The sequence below is a fragment of the Microcaecilia unicolor genome, chromosome 5 (assembly GCF_901765095.1).
Source record: "Microcaecilia unicolor chromosome 5, aMicUni1.1, whole genome shotgun sequence".
In the NCBI taxonomy this organism is placed as follows: Eukaryota; Metazoa; Chordata; class Amphibia; order Gymnophiona; family Siphonopidae; genus Microcaecilia; species Microcaecilia unicolor.
In genome coordinates this window covers 221,225,083-221,245,684 of record NC_044035.1, presented here as the reverse complement: position 1 = coordinate 221,245,684, position 20,602 = coordinate 221,225,083, and the positions used below count along the sequence as shown (strand labels likewise).

At 46.8% G+C, this 20,602-nt stretch overlaps 1 protein-coding gene across 2 annotated transcripts in view; it reads left to right on the top strand.

Annotated features, from left to right (window-relative positions):
• Positions 1-20,602, top strand: part of GPR89B (G protein-coupled receptor 89B) — a 171,118-nt gene that overhangs the window by 17,460 nt on the left and 133,056 nt on the right. For both annotated transcript variants that reach the window (XR_003942217.1, XM_030203795.1), the window contains exons 2-3: positions 3,210-3,269; positions 15,344-15,447. Coding sequence is in view for 1 of the 2 variants with exons in the window: in XM_030203795.1 (XP_030059655.1) it covers positions 3,210-3,269; positions 15,344-15,447 (164 nt within the window). In the remaining variant the exon portion in view is untranslated. The remainder of the gene's footprint in view (positions 1-3,209; positions 3,270-15,343; positions 15,448-20,602) is intronic.

Sequence of the window (20,602 nt, the reverse complement as noted above, 5' to 3'; positions counted from 1 at the left end):
GTTTCTGCGTGGGTTCAGTCATTTGAAACCGATTCTGTGGACTGTCTGCCCTCCTTGGAATCTGAGCCTGGTTCTGAGATCTCTCCAGAAGGCAATCTTTGAGCTTCTTCTGCTTCCATTAAGGATCTCACTGTGAAATCGGTCTTCCTGGTGGCTGTTAGTTTAGCTAGGAGGGTGTCTGAGCTTCAGGCCTTGTCCTGTCGGGATCCATTTGTGGTGTTCACGGAGGGAGGTGTTTCCTTTCTTTCTACCAAAAGTGATTTCATCCTTTCACTAAATCAGGCTGTCCTGTTGCCTTCATTTCACCGGGAGGACTGTGGTGCTGGATTTCCCAAGCTTCAGCTCTTGGATGTTCATCGTGTCCTGCTTCAATACTTGGTAGTGACGAACGATTTCAGGCATTCTGACCATCACTTTGTTCTCTATGCAGGCCCACGGAAGGGCCTGGCTGCTTCCAAGAGTACGATCGCTTGATGGGTGAAGGAGGCCATCTTGTCCACCTATCTGTTGTCCAGCAAGGTGCTTCCTCTGGCCCTTCGGGCTCACTCGGTCCATGCTATCTCCTTTGCCAAGTTGCAGGCTGTTCCTTTAGAGGAGATTTGTCGGTTTGCTACGTGGTCCTCAGCGTCCACTTTCTCTAAGCATGACAGGCTGGATGTTGCGGTGCGGGCTTCTGTGTCTTTTGGAGCCCGGACCTTGTAAGCAAGGGCAGGAGGATTGTGCCTGAGTGCATGCCCAGGCACAATCCTCCCACACTTCCCCCCGATGATCAACGCTAATAATGCACCTAAATTTTTATGTTATTAGCGTTGATCATTGGAGAGTTAATTCCCCGTGGTGGTCCGGCACTATTTGTAGGGTGCTGTTTCACGGCCTGATGTACACAAACACAGGCACACCAGCCTATTCACACAGACATACAAAATAGAGATACAAATATAGGCAATGCAGATGGATGTGCGTATGTGTATATGAGCACAAACACATACATGTGGATGTGTTGGAGAGAATTTCATGAGCCATGCTCCGCATGCTTTCCCTACTTAATTTTGCAGTAAACTAATTTTGGTGTTTAGAAAAGGCTAAGGTGCATGCAGGTAGTTTGAATATTTTGGGCTTTATTAACCAACAGCTTAAAAAAATAGTCAGTAAAAAAGAAAAAAAGCATATTAAGACCAGCTAGAGTTGGAAATAATTATGTCACAGAAATTGAATGTGTCTGGGGAAAATATACCTTTGCAAAAAATGTGTGGAATGACATGAAACTTGGTGTGAGGGAAAACCTGGTGAAGAGACGCCACAGAAGTAAAAACAAATGGGCCAGACTAGACCGGGTGTTCCAGAAAAACACAGCCCTCCCCCCCCCACCCCCAAAAGACCCATTGCATTTCTATGGGAGAAGCAGTTCCAGCTTCTGTAGCATACAATTTAAGAGTGAAACATAGCGTAGCTGTTATGGATGTCCTCCTTTTCAACAGCTTCTCCCTGCTCTCCTCCCCCCCCCCCCCCCCCCCCCCCCGGTGTTTGATTGAGCCTGCTGTGCTTAAGGGTAAGAAATTGAGAGTAAGATCCATGTAATGGGGATGCAGTGGGGACAGAGCCCTGTAAGTGTTGTGTAGTGGAGTAGTTTTGGAAGTGGGGGCAGTTTAAGGTGGGGTAGTTTTTTGGGGTGGTAGGGCAGTTGGGAGAGAGTGAATTTGTGGGATAAGCAATTGAGGGGTTTAGGGTGAGTAGAGAATACAGAGGCAGTTGAAAGTAGCAATTCCCCCTAACAGCTTTGTTTCCTTTTTTCTTAGTTTCTGTGCATCAGAAACTTTAACTGCTTCTCTTATAGAAATGCACTTGCGGCCTTATTTTCGAAAGTGATGGGCGCCCATATTTCGATCCAAATCGGGAGATGGGCGCCCATCTTGCAAAGGCGCCCAAATCGGTATAATCGAAAGACGATTTTGGGCATCTTCAAGTGCGCTCCGTCGCGGGAACTAACAAAGTTAACGAGGGCGTGTCGGAGGTGTGGTGAAGGCGGGACTGGGGCGCGTTTATCGGCTGAGGAGAGATGGGCGCCTTTGGCCGATAATCGAAAAAAAAAAGGGCGGCAGAAGCGAGAATTTGGGTCGCTTTTGCTGGATCCTTTTTTTTCACGACCCAACTGGCCAGATGACCACTGGAGGGAATCGGGAATGACCTCCACTGACTCCCCCAGTGGTCACTAACCCCCTCCCACCACAAAAAAAGTACTTTAAAAACTTTTTTTTACAGCCTGTATGCCAGCCTCAAATGTCATACCCAGCTCCACCACAGCAGTATGCAGGTCCCTGGAGCAGTTGTTAGTGGGTGCAGTAGACGTCAGGCAGGCGGACCCAGGCCCATCCCCCCCCCCCCCCCCCCCCGTTCCACTTGTGCTGGTTAATGTTGTGCCCCCCTGGACCCCTTAGGGCTATGGTAATGGTGTAGACTTGTGGGCAGTGGGTTTTGGGGGGCTCAGCACACAAGGTAAGGGAGCTATGCACCTGGGAGTTATTTTAATTTTTTTTTTAATTTGTAAAAATGCCCCCTAGGGTGCCCAGTTGGTGTCCTGGCATGTGAGGGGGAGTAGTGCAGTACGAATCCTGGCCCCTCCCATGACCCAATGCCTTGGATTTATTCGTTTTTGAGCTGGGCGCCTTCGGTTTCCATTATCACTGAAAACCGATAGCGCCCAGCTCAAAAACGCCCAAATCCTAGGCATTTGCCCCACACAACCTGTATTATCGAAAAAAAGATGGGTGCCCATCTTTTTTCGAAAATACGGTTTGTCCTGCCCCTTCACATGGCTGCCCACGGAGATGGGCACCCACTTTCGATTATGCCCCTCTTGGTCATTTAAGGGAGGACGGAAGTAGTTTATTTCTCTGGAATCCCTGGTCTGATCTGGCCCATTTTTGAACTCCAGGTATCTTTTCATCAGTTTTTCTTCCATGCCAAGTTTAATCCCATTCCATTAAATTTTTCCCCAAGACAAGCAATATGTTCTCAGTCTCTCTTGTGTAATTCTTTCCAATGTCCATTGTTTTTGAAAAAATAAAAAGTCATTGGAAGTAATTTTTTTTTTTTAATTGATATTCAATTAAATATATGTTTTAAAAAGGGATGCTAGTTCTACTGTGTCCATTGTGCTGTAAATTTCATGCTGCTTGTCTCACTCATTGATTTCCCTTTCACATCTGCAGATTCTCTTTTTTGGATTTGGTTGGCTGTTTTTCATGCGACAACTTTTTAAAGACTATGAGGTAAGAAGAAACTTTTTCACTTTAAAACATTGGCCTAGGTGAAGGGCAATTCTATAAACCAGAAGCTTGCATTTATATGTGTAAATGTTTAGAATAATGACACACATACACAAGGTCTGCACTCTGCTTCATGGGATCATGCGCGGTGGGGCTCCGGGGTATATGTCAGGCCTTGTGGACCTGCCAACCGCGAATTCTACTAGATTATCACGTGCGTTCCTGAATCGCCACTGCCCCAGCTGCAAAGGTCTAAAATATAAATTAACCTATGCTTCCAGTTTCTCCTATATAGGCACGCAAATATGGAATGAATTGCCAAAATCCATAAAAACAACACACGACACAAAAAATTCCAAAAATTACTGAAGACCAACATATTCAAAAAGGCATACCACAAAGATCCATCCTAAACACCAGTAATAAATTTCCACCAGAATTACACAAGATGTAAACTTTTTAATTTTTTGATTGTTTCAAACTAATCTATTCACGCTTGAAGTGTATTATTTCTGACCAAGCTGATTTATCACGATTGAAGTTTAATTTTATACCTTTTATTTTTCATCACGAAAATGAACTTTCTTCACCTGGATATCTAACCCTTCCTTGTCATCAAGCAGATGAAGCCATTACGTATGGGTTGTGTCCATCAACCAGCAGGGGGAGATAGAGAGCACTCAACTTTTCACAGTGCCTCCTGGCCAGCTAGCTCCACTGCTTCTTCAGTATTCTCTATCTCCCCAAGCAGGGTGGCTGCAGCTTCTTTTCAGCTCCATCAAAAATCTGCCTGGGGGTGGCTCCTGGCTTGCCAGTTGTTAGCCGGGGTGTTAGAGGCTATAGCAGCTTCACTTTGAAGGCACATAGGTCAGCCCTTTCCCTGCCTTACCCATGCCCCCGTGGATGTGGACATATTAGCTTGCTTTTCCCTGTCCTTTCCTACTCAGTGGATGCAGGCACATTGGTTCGCCTTTCCCTGCCTTTCCCACTTATCTGAGCCGCCGGAGTGTTTTTATTTACCTCTTTTGCCCCTGCTTTCCTCACAGCGTTAAAAAAAAAAAAAAAAAAAGCCAAGAAAAGAGGTTTTTTTCTTGAGATTCTTCTGCAGGACCGGAGCTGTGATACTCGGTCTAGTGAGGTAAGAGTGTTTTCTGACTCCTCCGGGGTGGGCCCGCGATCGGGATGTTTTTGGCACAAACCGCCATTTTTGAATTCTACCGCCATTTTCGGCGATGGCTGCGGAGACTGTAAAGCGCTGTTCTAAATGTGGCAAGCGCAAATCAGCAGTGGGGCTCTGTAATTCGTGCTGTACAGACAGTAGAGCCGGCCCGAGCATGGCGAGCGGCAATCTTTTGCGCTATGAGCTGGCAGCAGACGCCATTTTGGATTTTCCACATGGCGCAGCCTCCGTTGCGACGGAGAGCCCTGAATCCGGGGGGGGGGGGGGGGGGTCCTCTGAGTGAGGCTTAGAGCTGATAGCCCTGGGCAGGATCCGGGCGGTCAGGGAGCGGTTTTCTCCCCTGATTTTGTTTTAATGCTGCATAGGGCGTACATGCTTAAAAGAGCTCTTCCACAGAGATCTTCGGACCCTCTGCCTGCCCCCCTGGTGGATCCTGGCCTTTTGGAGTTGGCTTTGCCTGTTTCTTATCCTCCTGATAAACGCAGAAGGGCTAATTCCCCTTCTGAGTGTGGCGCACCCCCTTTCCCCCCCCCCACCCCCCCCATGGTCGGGCTATGAGGATTCTGAGGGGTCTGGCAGAACTTCTTGGGCTGAGGAGCCAGAGTCGGGTGCAGAATTGCCACAGGAGCTTGATGATCCGTCTGTGGTGAGGATTTTCCACCGCGAGGAACTGCCTGCGCTTATTTCAGATGCCTTACAAGCCCTCTCGATTGAAGATCCTGGGAGTGGCACAGCCTCCGCTGTTAATCCAAGGATGGCTAGTACCAGAAAGCCTGCTCGAGCCTTTCCTTTGCATGACTCCATCTAAGAGCTTATTTCGGCTCAATGGGCTGACCCCGAGGGACCTTTGAAGGTTGCCAGGGCTATGGGGCAATTATACCCTCTGAGTGAGGAGCATTTGGCTCGCTTTGCAGTGCCTAAAGTGGATGCCCTGGTCACGGCTGTGACAAAGAGAACTACCCTCCCTGTTGAAGGAGGTGTTGCCCTGAAGGATATTCAAGACCGCAGGCTTGATTCAGCTCTGAAGCGGTCCTTTGATTTGGCAGGTCTCACTGTTCGGGCGTCTGCATGCAGTTGTTAAGCTGCTAGAGCCTGCCTGGCTTGGTTACAGCAGGCAGTGGAACAGCCTGGTGATGGAGCGGAGACCTTATCTGAAGTGGCTCCGCGGATGGAGTCGGACTTGTCCTTTTTGGCTGACGCCCTTTATGATATGGTCAGAGCTTCGGCTAAACAAATGGCTGTAGCAGTGGCGGCTCGCCGCACTCTTTGGCTACGACATTGGGCGGTGGACATGGCCTCTAAGCAAAGGTTGGTGAAGTTGCCCTTTCAAGGCCTTCTCCTGTTTGGTGAGGAGCTGGAAAACATTGTTAAAGGCCTCTGGGATTCCAAACCTCAGCGCTTGCCCGAATATAGGCCGAAGCCTTCCTCTAAGGGTCAGGCGGTCCGCTCCTCTTACAGACCTCGCTTCCTTGAAGCTAGAAGGTACCGCCTGGGGCGTGCTGCTGGGTTCACTTCGCGTGCCCGCTTTCAGCAGAGAAACTCCTTTTGCTCGGTCAAACGTTCCGCAGCTGCTGGTTCAAGGCCTGGAGTTCAGGGGCGACCCTCTCAATGATGGTGCGCCGGCCCCCTCCTCGTTTCCTGTAATCGGAGGAAGACTTTCCCTCTTTTTCGAGGAGTGGGCCAAAATCTCCGCAGATCAGTGGGTCTTGGACCTGATCAGAGACGGATACCAAATAGAATTCAATGCCCCGGTGAGAGACGTGTTTATGGAGTCCCGATGCGGTTCTGCCGCCAAACGGGCGGCGGTAGAGGAGACTTTGCACAGTCTGTGCCACATAGGGGCTGTGACCCCGGTGCCTCTCGCCGAACAAGGTTTAGGCCGCTACTCCATTTACTTTGTGGTGCCACGAAAAGGCAGGTCTTTTCACCCGATCCTGGACTTAAAAGAGCTAAACAAGTCCTTAAGAGTGCGGCATTTTCACATGGAAACTCTGCGCTCCGTCATTGCGGCGGTACAGCCAGGAGAGTTTCTCACATCTCTGGACCTGAAAGAAGCTTACTTGCACATACCAATTTGGCCTCCGCACCAGAAGTTTCTGCGGTTTGCGGTGTTGGGAAAACATTTCCAGTTTCAGGCCTTGCCTTTTGGCCTCGCCACAGCTCCCCGAACCTTCTACAAGGTAATGGTGGTAGTAGCTGCCTTTCTCAGGCGAGAGGGTATCCGGGTTCACCCGTACCTAGACGACTGGCTCATCAGAGCAGACTCAGAAAAAGAGAGTCATCTAGCTACAGCCAGAGTGGTTTCAGTCCTTCAATCTCTGGGCTGGGTCGTCAATATGGCCAAAAGTTACATGACCCCCTCGCAATCTCTAGAATATTTGGGGGCCAGGTTTGACACAGCCTCGGGCTATGTGTTTCTTCCCGAGCAAAGGCGGTGCAAGCTTCACAATCAGGTCCGTCTGCTCCTGCGGAAGCCCCGCCCGCGAGCTTGGGACATTGTCCAGCTGTTGGGATCGATGGTGGCCACCTTGGAAGTGGTGCCATGGGCGAGAGCGCACCTGAGACCTCTACAGTATTCTCTACTTCAACGATGGTCTCCAGTATCTCAGGATTATCAATGCAGACTTTCTTGGCTCCCTGCGGCCCGCCTCAGTATGGAGTGGTGGATCTCGGACAGCATGTTGCAGCGGGGAATGCTGCTGGCGCTCCCCGATTGGTGCCTAGTGGTGACAGATGCCAGCCTGAAGGGCTGGGGCGCACATTGCCAGGGGAAGCATGCCCAGGGTCTGTGGACGCCCGACGAGTCGGAGTGGTCTATCAACCGCCTGGAGTTGAAAGTGGTGTTTCTGGCTCTTCTGGCCTTTCAAGTGACCCTGGAAGGATTGGCTGTCCGAGTGATGTCGGACAACACGACAGCAGTGGCCTACATAAATCGACAAGGCGGCACTCACTACTACTATTTTTACTACTATTTAGCATTTCTAAAGCGCTACAAGGTGTACGCAGCGCTGCACAAACATAGAAGAAAGACAGTCCCTGCTCAAAGAGCTTACAATCTAATAGACAAAAAAATAAAGTAATCAAATCAATTAATGTGTACAGGAAGGAGGAGAGGAGGGTAGGTGGAGGCGAGTGGTTACAAGTGGTTACGAGTCAAAAGCAATGTCATAGAGGTGGGCTTTCAGTCTAGATTTAAAGGTGGCCAAGGATGGGGCAAGACGTAGGGGCTCAGGAAGTTTATTCCAGGCGTAGGGTGCAGCGAGACAGAAGGCGCGAAGTCTGGAGTTGGCAGTAGTGGAGAAGGGAACAGTTCCAATGCCAAAGTCCCGTGCTTCTTCAGCAGACGGAGGGATCCTCGCTCTGCCGGGTTGGATGCCTTGACTCAACCCTGGCCCCTGGGCTTGCTGTATGTCTTCCCTCTGTGGCCCTTGATAGGGCGAGTGCTCTTGCGGATTCGGCTGCATCCAGGAGAAGTGGTGCTCATCGCCCTGGATTGGCCCAGGAGGCCTTGGTATGCGGACCTCCGACAAATGCTATTGGAGGCTCCCTTTCTGTTACCTCTGGTTCCGCACCTGTTGTCACAGGGTCCGGTGGCCATGGCGGACGCCTGCCGCTTTGGTCTTATGGCATGGCGATTGAGAGGGCGCAATTGAGAGATAAAGGCTACTCAAATAAGGTAATTTCCACTCTCCTGCAGGCCCGTAAGCGCTCCACTTCCATGGCTTATGCCAGGATTTGGCGCCAGTTTGAAGTCTGGTGTGTTTCAAGAGCGCTTTCTCCGTTGCGGGCTCCTGTCTCACCGATTCTGGACTTTTTGCAGGATGGTGTACACAAAGGCTTGGCCTATAATTCCCTGCGGGTGCAAGTGGCAGCATTGGCCTCCCTGCGTGGCAAGGTTGAAGGTGTGTCTTTAGCTGCTCATCCAGATGTGGCACGGTTTCTTAGAGGGGTGCTTCGGCTCCATCCTCCTGTGCGGGCACCTTGTCCAGCTTGGAACCTGGGGTTAGTATTGAAGGCTCTTCAGGGGGCTCCCTTTGAACCGCTTCGGCGTGCTTCAGAGAAAGATTTGACACTGAAGGCAGTCTTTTTAGTGGCCATTACCTCGGCGAGATGGGTGTCAGAGCTCCAGGCGCTGTCCTGTAGAGACCCTTTTCTGCAATTCTTAGAGTCAGGGGTCACGGTTCGGACCGTGCTTCCTTCATGCCTAAGGTGGTTTCAGCGTTTCACTTAAACCAGCCTGTTTTTCTTCCCTCCTTTGTTGAGGAGGAGTTTCCAGATTCATTTGGGTAGTTGCGCCTTTTGGATGTGCGCAGGACTCTGTTGCAGTATCTGCGAATTACAAATTCTTTCAGGACCTCTGATCATCTTTTTGTGCTGTTTGCAGGTCGTCACAGAGGGTCTTCAGCGTCTAAAGTCACTATTGCCTGTTGGCTCAAAGAAGCTATCTTTTCAGCATATCTGCTGTCTGGCCGGGCTCCGCCTGAAGCCTTTAAGGCACATTCCACAAGAGCGATTTCCTCTTCCTGGGCGGAAACTAGAGCACTATCTCTTCATGAGATTTGCAGTGCTGCAACATGGGCTTCTAAGCTGTCTTTCGCCCGACATTACAGGCTGGATGTGGCTGCCAGGAGGGATGCGCGTTTTGGAGCACAGGTGCTAGCGTGTGGTGTGGCTTGTTCCCACCCTATTTAGGGATTGCTTTGTTACATCCCATACGTAATGGCTTCATCTGCTTGATGACAAGGAAGGGAAAATTAGGTTCTTACCATGATAATTTTCTTTCCTTTAGTCATAGCAGATGAAGCCATGAGCCCTCCCTGTATGATTGTCTGTATTGCAGTGATTCTGATTTTAGGTGCTGTTCTTGTTTCCTGAAGTTATATTCCTTCCTTGGAGAGTCGGAAAACAGTCTTCAGGATTCTTGATACAGTGATAGGAGGATGAGTTCATTCCCTCCAGTTCATGTTTTGGGAGGATGAGTTTATTCCCTCCAGGAGGATGCAAGTATTCCCTCCGTTTATACAAAGTGGAGGACGAGTTTATTCCCTCCAGGAGGATGAGTTCATTCCCTCCTTTTGTTGAGTTTATGCCCTTGTTAAGGGGCCATCGTTCGCTGTGAGGAAAGTTCATGTTATTCCCATTGTGGTTTGCCATACTGTTTTGGAAGCTTCAAATACTGAAGAGGCAGTGGAGCTAGCTGGCCATGAGGCACTGAGAAAAGTTGAGTGCTCTCTATCTCCCCCTGCTGGTTGATGGACACAACCCATACGTAATGGCTTCATCTGCTATAACTAAAGGAAAGAAAATTATCATGGTAAGAACCTAATTTTCCCTTGCAAGCTACTTTGAGCCTGCAAAAATGTGGGAAAAAGTGGGGTATAAATGTGCTAAATAAATAAAATTGTTCATTGGGCCTTGCAACTGTGCCTTAGATGAAATAACTTTCTTATTTTCCTCTTCCATATCCAAATAAGGCCAAGTAGCTCACCGGTACAGACCTCCAGATCTACTTGGGATCTGAAGGGGCTCCAAATTGTCATACCCTTTTGGTCACACCCCTTCACCTTGGCCACACATGATGATATTATTTCGGTTTCTCAGGAAATGGGAGAGCAAGAATTGTTTGTAGCGACAGACTCCCTTTACACACCTTCTTGGGCTTGTTTCAGCCTACAGACAACCAGAATATACCGTTTTAATAAAATCTGGAACAATGAAATAGTTGTGAATCAGGTACATTTGATGCAGCTGGAAGAATGTATTTTGTGCTTCTTTAATAATAATAAACTTACAATTTCAACTTACCATCCAAAACTGTCTTTTCTGTAGGATATAGAGGTGTATTTTCAAAGCACTTAGACTTACAAAGTTCCATAGGTTTGAAAATGATTTCCATAGTGAGATATCAAGTAGCAGCAACAAAAGTCCATCCCTGCGCCAAGACTTTCCCACATAAAGAACTTCACTCTTGTCAGTATTAAGGCAGAGTTTAAAAAAAAAAGTTTCTAATCCAGTGTTCTTCAGTGCAAGGTCTGAGGACCAGTGGCGGCCCCTGGAGACTTCTGGGGCAGCCCCCATCAACATTGTGATTTTTTTCTTCACTACTCTCTGGCTCTCTTCCCTGAAAGCAGGAAGTGGATGTCGGGGGGGGGGGGGGAGGGAGCAAGGAGCTTTAATAGACAGGAGATGAAATGAGGTCAAAACGCTGAAACCAGTTAGGTCAGTCGGGGCCGGTGCTAGGGTTTCTTGCACCTTCCTGCAGCCTATTATTCACTGCCCCTACCCATCCAGGGGTGGGATCGCTATGGCTCCGCCCCTACAATAGTCACACCCACAGTGCCACACCCCCTTTACCAGCCATGGCACAAATAAACAGGCATCAATGAAAATATTACACCAGTATAGAAGAAAAATAACGTGTTTTTTGTTGTTTTCATTATAAATAATTTCTGTAAGCTGCTACAGCTCCATTTTACCCAAATGACACAAACCACATTAGCATACAGACCAGGAATTAGGAGAACAGTCTTGCCAAATCTGAAAAATAATATGTTATCAAGATCTCAGAACCTAACAAACAGATCCCTATTCAGACACTTGGCCTGCAGTCACACATTCAGAACAGAGATAGCCCCTCTTCAAATTCTTGAAAAATTAACCCGAAATCCTAAGATGTTTTACTCTGCATGCAACACAATACCAGAAGAACAGAAAAAAAACACATTGCTATACATTGCAAAATAAGACAGCAGATGTAAATTCTCAAAGTGGACATATTTCAGAAAATAAAATGATTTTTTTTTTCAACCTTTGTTGTCTGGTGATTTTGTTTTTCTGATCATGCTGGTCCCAGTATCTGATCCTGCTGCTGTCTATCTGTTCTCTTAACTCCGTTTCCAGGGCTTCCTTTCCATTTATTTCTTTACTTTCCTCCTTTTTTCTTCATTTCTTGCCCTGCATCCATAAATAAAAGCTGGGTCCTCCGCAGACTTGACTGGAGGAGGTATAGGGTGGATCCAGCTTCCACCTATTTTCTCCATCCATGTGCAGTTTTTCTCCTCTCTTCCTTATCCCTCATCTTATCTCCTTCCTCTTTCTTCCTTCCCCTCCATCCATATGCATCTCCTTCCTCTATCTTCCGTCTCCTCCATCCATGTCCAGCATTTCTCCTGTCACCCCTCCCCACCATCCATGTGCATCTCCTTCTTTCCCCTCCATCCATGAGCATCTCCTTCCTCTGTCTTTCCTCCCCTCCATCCATGAGCATCTCCTTCCTCTGTCTTTCTTTCCCTCCATCCCTGTCCAACGTTTCTTCTCTCGTCTCTGTCCTCCATTCCATCCTTGCCCAGCATTTCTCCTCTCTCCCCTCCCCTCCATGTGCATCTCCTTCCTGTCTTCCCTCCCCTCCATCCATATCCAGAATTTCTCGTGCTCTCCCCTCCATCCATGTCCATCAACTCTCCTCTCTCCCCTGCCCTCTCCTCCATCCATCCATGTCCAGCAACTTTCCTCTCTCCCCTGCCCTCCCCTCCATCCATCCATCTATCTATCCATATCTAACAACTCTCCTCTCTCCCCTGCCCTCTCCTCCATCCATCCATATCCAGCAACTTTCCTCTCTCCCCTGCCCTCCCCTCCATCCATCCATCTATCTATCCATATCTAACAACTCTCCTCTCTCCCCTGCCCTCTCCTCCATCCATCCATATCCAGCGATTCTCCTTTGCCCCCTGTCTTCCCCTCCCATCCATGTCGTGACTCACGCCCAGCCCCACCTGCTTGCCTTCTTCTCCCTCAACATCCCCATTTTTGTTCCTGCCGCCCTACGGGGTTTAAATCTTTTATTTTACCTCGGTCGCAGCAGCGGCAGTGAAGGCAGCTGGCTTGTCTCTAGCCTTCCCTTCCCTTTCAGTGTCCCGCCCTCACGGAAAGAGGAAATTAAGTCAGAAGGTGGGACTCTGAGAGGGAAGGGAAGGCTAGAGATGAGCCTGCTGCCTTCACTGCTGCCGCTGCGACCGAGGTAAAATAAAAGATTTAACCCCCTCCCCCCTCAGGGTGGCAGGAACGAAAGGAGGGCTGTCGGGAAGCTGAGAGCGGGCAGGTGGGATCAGAGAGATGCCTGCAGGTGAGCCGTCCGGGCAGCGGTAAGCATGGCTTGTGGCGCCCTCCAGAGGTCAGGTCCCCCCCTGCCATGCTTAACGTGTTCCACCGGCCCTGAGGTCAGTCTAAGTTTCCCCTTCCCAGCGCAGCTGTCATCTCCGTTCTTTCAAAACAAAGCAAGCAAACCTATGAGCTGCTGCTTCCACCTTGTTGTTCTTTTATTGTTGGTAACATTTTTATTTAATCTCACTTATATTTTCAAACATGCCAGCTTGTGCAGCATACGAATGTACCCAGAGGAAGTATAATAACAGAATAACTTTTCATAGGTAGAGTAGTAATTTGTTATAAATCTTAATCAGTGGTTAGTTGGACACGCTAGCACGTGTTATATTCGTGCAGAAATGTTTTTCTCCTGGTAATGGACCACTAAAACAGATATCATGTGCTCAACATTTAGAGTTTCTATCTATTTATTTATTTATGACATTCGTATCCCACATTTAACTAGTATTAGGTTAAAACCAGGGAGCATTTGAAAGGTGTTTTTTTTTTCCCTGTGCCTAGATAAAAGAAAAAGATAGTTTGTGGGAACTTGCGCCTTCTGTTTTGAAGAATGCAGTGATATATTATAAAAATGCACTTAATATTGTTGATTACTATTATTTACTACTGGTTGATATACAGCAGATGTTAACCAAGTCAACTTCATTCTTTGTAATATAATTTTTAATAGTATTTTCTCAGTTATTACCCAAATACAAATAAAATTATAATGTTAATTATACGACCGTGTCTGCCTCTTATGGTAGTTAGGATAACCTGGTCCTGGAGTTACCCAAGACAGTCAGGTTTGTCAGGATATTGACAATGAATATTCATAAGAGAAGTTTGCGTACAATGGAGGCAGTGCTTGCTATGAAATGCTTTGGGTCCTACTGATCTGTACATCTGTTGTGTTATTTTGGCGAGTGGAAACAGTCAGGTGGGCTTATAGGGAGGGAGGGGAGTACGGGAGGAGAAGGGTTCTTGGGGTATGTTCTCTGTAATAAAAGTTTTTATTGTGTTACTGTTTTTTTTTCTTGTTCTGTATGAAGCTTATCAACCGACATGTTTTGCTTTTAATAAAGATGATTAAAACATAAGTTTTGGATGTTACTGAATTCTATTATTCCATCTCACTGTACTTACAGTTTTGGCACAGTATAAGCCATCACAAGAACAAAATATAAGAAAACCAATGGACTACATTAGGGGCATATAGCCCATTTAGTTATGTTTCAACAAATGAGAGATCTGTTTGACAGAAAATATTTTTATTATTTTGACTTATAAACCACTTGTCCTGAAACATTATCAAACAGAATAATCCATTTGTGTATCTAAAAAGTAAACTTCTACAAAACAGATGAGAATGCGATTCTATGTGCCCCAGTGAAAGGAGAGTTTAATTCTACTTCCATTTAATTTCAATATATTCCATCATCTTAACACCAGGCATCCCAAGGCAGATTACAACAACATTTAAGATGAATCCATCAGGAAACAGGATATCCTCACTGAAATTTGGCCATCTGTATTGTATACAGTGTATTTACTTAGTTTTGAGTGTAGAAAAATGAGCGCAAAAAACAGAGTGTAAAATTGCTGTTTCTACCAGCTGTAATAATTTTTTAAGCTGTTTTAGTCATATTCAATTGTTATTTAATGATTTTTATATCTACATATAAATAATTAAAAAGCTGTCCAATAAGTAAAAAAAACAAAACAAAACAAAAAAACCTTTTGTCCTCTGCTGTTTAAGGCACTGCCTATCCAATTGAAACAGCTTTAGACTTGTTACAGATGGACCAACAATTAAAAAAAAATGACAATGTGGATGCAGCAGCTCATAGGTTTGTTTGCTTTGCTATATAAATGATTTGTAGTAGTAGTAGTTTGTTTTGAGTGAATGGAGATGATGGTTGCACTGGGAAGGGGAAACTTTGATTTTCCTAATTGGCTTCCTTGCTTACAGTGGACTAGATAGGCTCACTTCCCCTCCTGTTTGTTAAACCTCCTTGGGGTGGAGGGCTGCATGTTTGAAGAAGAAGGCATTTCTCAACTGCACAGAGTGCATTTGGAAATGCCTACCTCCTCGAGATACCCCCAATAAAAAGTTTAAAAATGGACTTGAAGGGATGGATGTCATTGTCAATGGCTAGCCCTTTGGCTGCCTTACTACTGCTGTCCCAATCTAGAAGAATTCATCTATTTACGTTCAAAAATACTGATCCAGATCATTAAGCAAAGTAGCCAGAGGTTTCAAATTCTTATTAAAATGCAAAGGAGATCAAACTGATTCCTATGGTGTACCACAAATTATCCTGTTTGGATAGAAAGAAAAATCTCCTAGAGTGACTTATAGAGTTCTTCCAGTAAGAAAAGATTCAAAGTAGCCAACAGCCAATCCTCTCACTCCTGTTTCCTTTACTCCTTTTCAGTGGTATCTCATGTTGTATAGTATCAAATATCAATTACTATAAAGGGGCCCAAGAGGATCAAAGACCCTGAAGTTCTCTCTGCAGGGTGAAATAGAGCTTCTAAAACTGAAATAGTGTTTGGCCCAAAAGTTGAGCGTTTTGCTTTTTTGATAATTGGAACTCTTAAAAACTGGTGATAGATGGCTGGTTCTGAGACATAGCAATGGCAGGGGGGATAGCGCTGTGATGCAGTAGGTATATTACCTGTAAATAATGATGATGCAGAGGTAGTGCTGGTGTTTACAGTTATCTGTGTCTGTTTTCTTTGCTTGCAGATTCGGCAGTATGTGGTGCAGGTGGTTTTCTCAGTCACGTTTGCCTTTTCATGCACCATGTTTGAACTCATCATCTTTGAGATTCTGGGATTGCTGAACAGCAGGTGAGTTGCAGGTGTTTTCATTTTAATATTTTCCTTTCATAAAACTTTGTCATATGCCCCCTCATTCCAGAGCTCTCCTTCAGTTGAAAAAGGCCCTCTTCCTGTACATAAATTCCCTTGAGATATTTAAACGTCCCCACAGGGTATTGCGGAGTATTTACAGGGGACACGTTTGCCTAGCTTGGCTCCTCCTGAGGCCCAGTTGTTGGACACTGATATCATGGAGGAGGAAGTGCTGGGGGGCATTTAAGTTTGTAGCTGGGTCCTCCTTCCAGGACCCAGCCGGGCTCGACCCTGCTTAGCTTCCTTCTTCACCTGACTGTTGCCTCGCTCCACACCACCGTGGCCTGTTATGGGAACTCAGCGCCAGACCCCCTGAGAGCTTGCAGGACTTCCTCCTCTCTCTATTGTTTCCACAGAGGCTCAATCAAGGCAAAACGTTTATAGAAAAAAAAAACTTTATTTTCTTGCTTCCATTCAGCATAGACACAAAAGGAAAACACCTTACTCCCAGGTTGTTAAGGTTTGCTGCCAAAGTCTCATTCAGGGTTTAAACAGTCCATATAACTTCACTTTAGCCAAAATTACTTCTTTTAGGGAACAGTACATTATCAGAAAGAAAACACAATAGCTTGGTAGGTTGCAGGCCCAGACCTTTTCAGTATAAAACAGTTTACACAGTCTTTCTTACAGCACAGCTACACAGCTTTGGTCCCACCTGGTTCCAACTGGGGTTTCAATTGTGCCCAGCCCTCTTTCTCTCCCAGGGGCTGCACCTGTTTCCTCTTTAGTAGAGGTCTCTCTCCTCTGGTCTTCCACCAGTCTGTGGAATCTTTTCCTTTACCTAAAGCATTGCATGCATTGGGGGACGAATGGTCTAAAGATGGATCAAAAACCTGATTAAAATCTCCCGCCATAATCCATGGAACTGTATCATATTTAAGACCCAATTTGACTAAAGCATGAAAAAAAAAACCAGCATCATAATTATTAGGCCCATAAACTGCACAAGTATTGTACTCTTGACCCATATAGTTTAAATATATTAAGACATATCTACCCTCAGTGTCTTTCTCCTCCAACCTAGATGTACAAGGAAGGCCCCGCTTAATAAGTATGGCCACCCCTCCCCCCCCCACACCGGCCTGCAGACGAGGAAAAATAACATTCCCCTACCCACTGCTGACATAATTTCTGATGTTCTGCCTCAGACAGCTTTGTTTCCTGCAAACAGGCTATAAGACGCCTTATGGTGCTTAAGTGTGGATAAGATCTTGGAACGCTTAATGGGGGAAGAAATTCCCAAAACATTCCAAGAAACTAAGCGAAGCTGTGATGGACTAGCCAGACCAGCCCAGGGAAAACCCAAGTTGCGGCCACATCCCAGCCAGCTTTATTCCCCCAGTCCCCAGCTTCAACCCAAGGGCCATATATATATATATATACTAGTAAAAAAGGCCCGTTTCTGGATCAAATGAAACTGGCGCTAGCAAGGCTTTCCTCCCCAACACCCCCTCCCTCCCTACCCACCGGTTCGTCGTTCTGAAGCCACTGACGCCATAGGTCCGCACCTTGTGAACGCACCTTCATCAGCTGCTTGGTTGTGAAGCCACTGACGCCATTGCCCTGCCCTCGATGCGTGACGCCATTGCTCCGCCCTCGACGTCATCACGTTTGATGCGAGGGCGGGGCCCAGCGACGTGCTTTCGGTGGCTTCACCACCACGAACCCTTCATTACGGAAGTGACGTCAGTGTCCTCAGAACGTTGAGGGTGAGTTTTATATACGGAAGTGACGTCCGTGTCCTCAGAACGTTGAGGGTGAGTTTTATTATATTATAATCAAACATATAAACGGCGAATGACCGTACTCACTCGCAAATGCGCAGTAGAGACTTCCCTCTCTGCCACGCCCCCGCTTCAATACGTGATGATGGGGGTGGGACAGAGAGGGAAGTCTCTACTGGCATGCTGCAGACGTCAGAACCGCTCCCCCTCTCCCCCTCCCCCGGAGTCGCCGCTGCCCCTCCATCTGGCCCGAGCACTGTGAACTTACATCACCACGCAGCAGCAGGCACATCAGCAAAGCTGCCGTCGGGCTTCCTTCTCTGCCTTTGTCCCACCCTCGCCGACGTTACGTCACATGAGGGGGGGACACAGGCAGAGAAGGAAGCCCGCCCTGACTGCAGCTTTGCTGATGTGCCTGCTGCTGTGTGCTGATGTAAGTTTACAGTGCTGCTCGGGCCGGGTGGAGGGGCGGCAGCGGCGACTCCGGGGGGGGGGGGGGCTCGGAACCCCCCCCCCCCCCCATTCCAAAAGTAGCCCGTTTTCACAGGCTCAACGGCTAGTATAATATAATCAAGGAATATGTTAAAAAGATCCCCTTCTCAAAGGCTCCAAATCCTCACAGTAAAACAGCAGCATCACCAAGAATACCCCCCAATCATAATACCCCGCAATCATAATGCAGGGAGAATCCTGTCCCCGACCCCAAACACAATGTTTATAGAACCAACCAAATATTCCCTTCCAAAAATTCAAGAAAAGTGCAATAAAAGTAACACTTGTGCCCCAAAAAAGTAAAAAAAAAAAAAAAAATAATAACCATGTCCAAATGTTCAATCAGATGCAGATGTCCTGAAAATAAACTATAGGCCCTCAATGAGCCGTAAGCCAAGAAGAGACCACTCCACCGAGTAATCCATTAAGAGATGTGCGGTTGCTAAGGTAGCTACCCTGTTTCCCCGAAAATAAGACAGTGTCTTATATTAATTTTTGCTCCCAAAGATGCGCTAGGTCTTATTTTCAGGGGATGTCTTATTTTCGGGGAAACAGGGTATATTCATTCTATTTTCCATACAGTCAACCGTTGAAAATATACTTGGTCTTGATCCCACAAAGATCTGGCAAAACTATAACTGAGTAATTAAAGTTCAGACTGAATCTCTGAAACTCTGACTGCAGCCGGTACCAGCCATCGTCAACAAATCCCTTACCGCCGGTCTTACTCATGAAGGTGGGTGATCAATACAATCCAGTACTGCTTCTGGTGAAATAAAGGATTTCCAACCACTGCTCATAAGCACTCTAAGTGGCCAGGTACTGCAAGATAAAACACTGTTGCTTCTCCACTAGGCAGGCAGAAGCTGGAGAAAACGCTTGCCGACGGACTGTTAGTGCCGCCGAATAATCCTGAAAGATTTTAATCAAACTGCCTTCAAATTTTGCATCCTCTTTGCAGCCCTTGTGGAGATGTAGCATAGATGCCTTTTGAGAATAGCTATGAAACTTTGCGATGATCACCCGAGGCCCAAAATCTCTTTCTTGTTCCTGGCAAATGCAGTTCGCTCTATCCAAGCGGATTGCTCCTCCCTCTCCCGCCTCAGGGTATGTCGCCAGGAGCCATGTTTCCAACGTTTGCTCAATCTGCCCTTCCGCTATGGACTCTGGAAAGGCCCACAAAGTGTAGGTTCTCACGACGCGAACAATTCTCCAAATCATTCAATTTCTGCAGATATTCCTTGGTCAACTGTTCCAGACACGCCACACTCTCTGATTGCGCCTGCTGAGTGTCTTCTGCCTCCGACACCCGCGCCTTTAACTCTCCAGTGTGGCATGTTGGCTCCGATCTTAACGCTGTTAACCCTGAAAGTTGTTCAGAAAGCTGATTAAATCTCAGATCCAAAGCTCGCACAACTGATTCCGTCAGGACCGTGATCATGGGATCAACTGGGGTCTGAAGCGGGGAGGCTGCGGGAGATGAGGGCGCCATTTTGTTTTCCACCGTTCGCTGCCGCTCGTCTTTGCGCCTTGAAGCTTTTAGGGCTGTTGCCATCGCCAAACACGTAAGAAATTTGTCCATAGGTCACAGAAACACTTTAAAGGTAAAATCCTTTCACTTAGTACATAAGTATTGCCATACTGGGACAGACCAAAGGTCCATCAAGCCCAGCATCTTGTTTCCAACAGTGGCCAATCCAGGTCACAAATACCTGGCAAGATTCCAAAGAAGTACAAAACATTTTATACTGCTTATCCCAGAAATAGTGGATTTTCCCCAAGTCCAATGTAATAATGGTCTATGGACTTTTCCTTTAGGAAGCCGTCCAAACCTTTTTTTAAACTCTACTAAGCTAACCGCCTTTACCACAATCTCTGGCAATGAATTTCAGAGTTTAATTACACGTTGAGTAAAGAAAAATTTTCTCAGATTCGTTTTAAATTTACTACTTTGTATCTTCATCGCATGCCCCCTGGTCCTAGTATTTTTGGAAAGCGTAAACAGACGCTTCACGTCTACCCGTTCAGCTCCACTCATTATTTTATAGACCTCTATCATATCTCCCCTCAGCCGCCTTTTCTCCAAGCTGAAGAGCCCTAGCCATTTTAACCTTTCCTCATAGGGAAGTCGCCCCATCTCCTTTTTCATTTTTGTGGTCAAAGGGAATGTAAAAAACGTAGGTCAGAGACGGGATCCCGAGCAGCTGGTTCAGCAAACGTCCACCACCACTCACTGCATCACGTGACCTCGCACATGTGGCCTTTAAAGTCAGCTCTTTGTCTAGGTGGACCCTGGTCTTACAGGACTTTGAGTGTCCATTGCCTCTCTCTGCCAGGGTGAGAGTCAGTTTGGACTTTTGGGACAGTCATGCCCACCTCCTCTGGGGGATTTCGCTGGACTCTCCCCAGTGGTTGGTGGTTCCCACTGATGAAAGTCTCTTTGGCTGGGGAGTGCATTACTCAGGCAGAGTGGCTCAGGGGACCTAGTCCACACTGAAGGCATCATCAATCGATTGCCTGGAGTCTTGGAGGTATGCCAGGCCCTTGTGGAATTCCTTCCTCTGCTTTGATGGAAAGCAGTCTGGGTGATGATGGACAACACCATGGCAGTAGCCTACATAAACAAACAATCGTGGCACCAAGAGCCAGGCAGTGGCATTGGAAGCTGTGAAAGAACAGCAAAGAGGGCACCAGCATCCAAGTTATAAAAAGTATAATATATTACAAAGCCTGCAGTTAAAACATCAAAAGAGCATGGTGTGGCCATGTTTCACCTTATAAGGCCGCCTCAGGGACAGTAACTGTTCATTAGACATCAAATCGAATTAAAAACAAATCATAATAATGTATGAAATGTTAAATCATAAATACAGTAA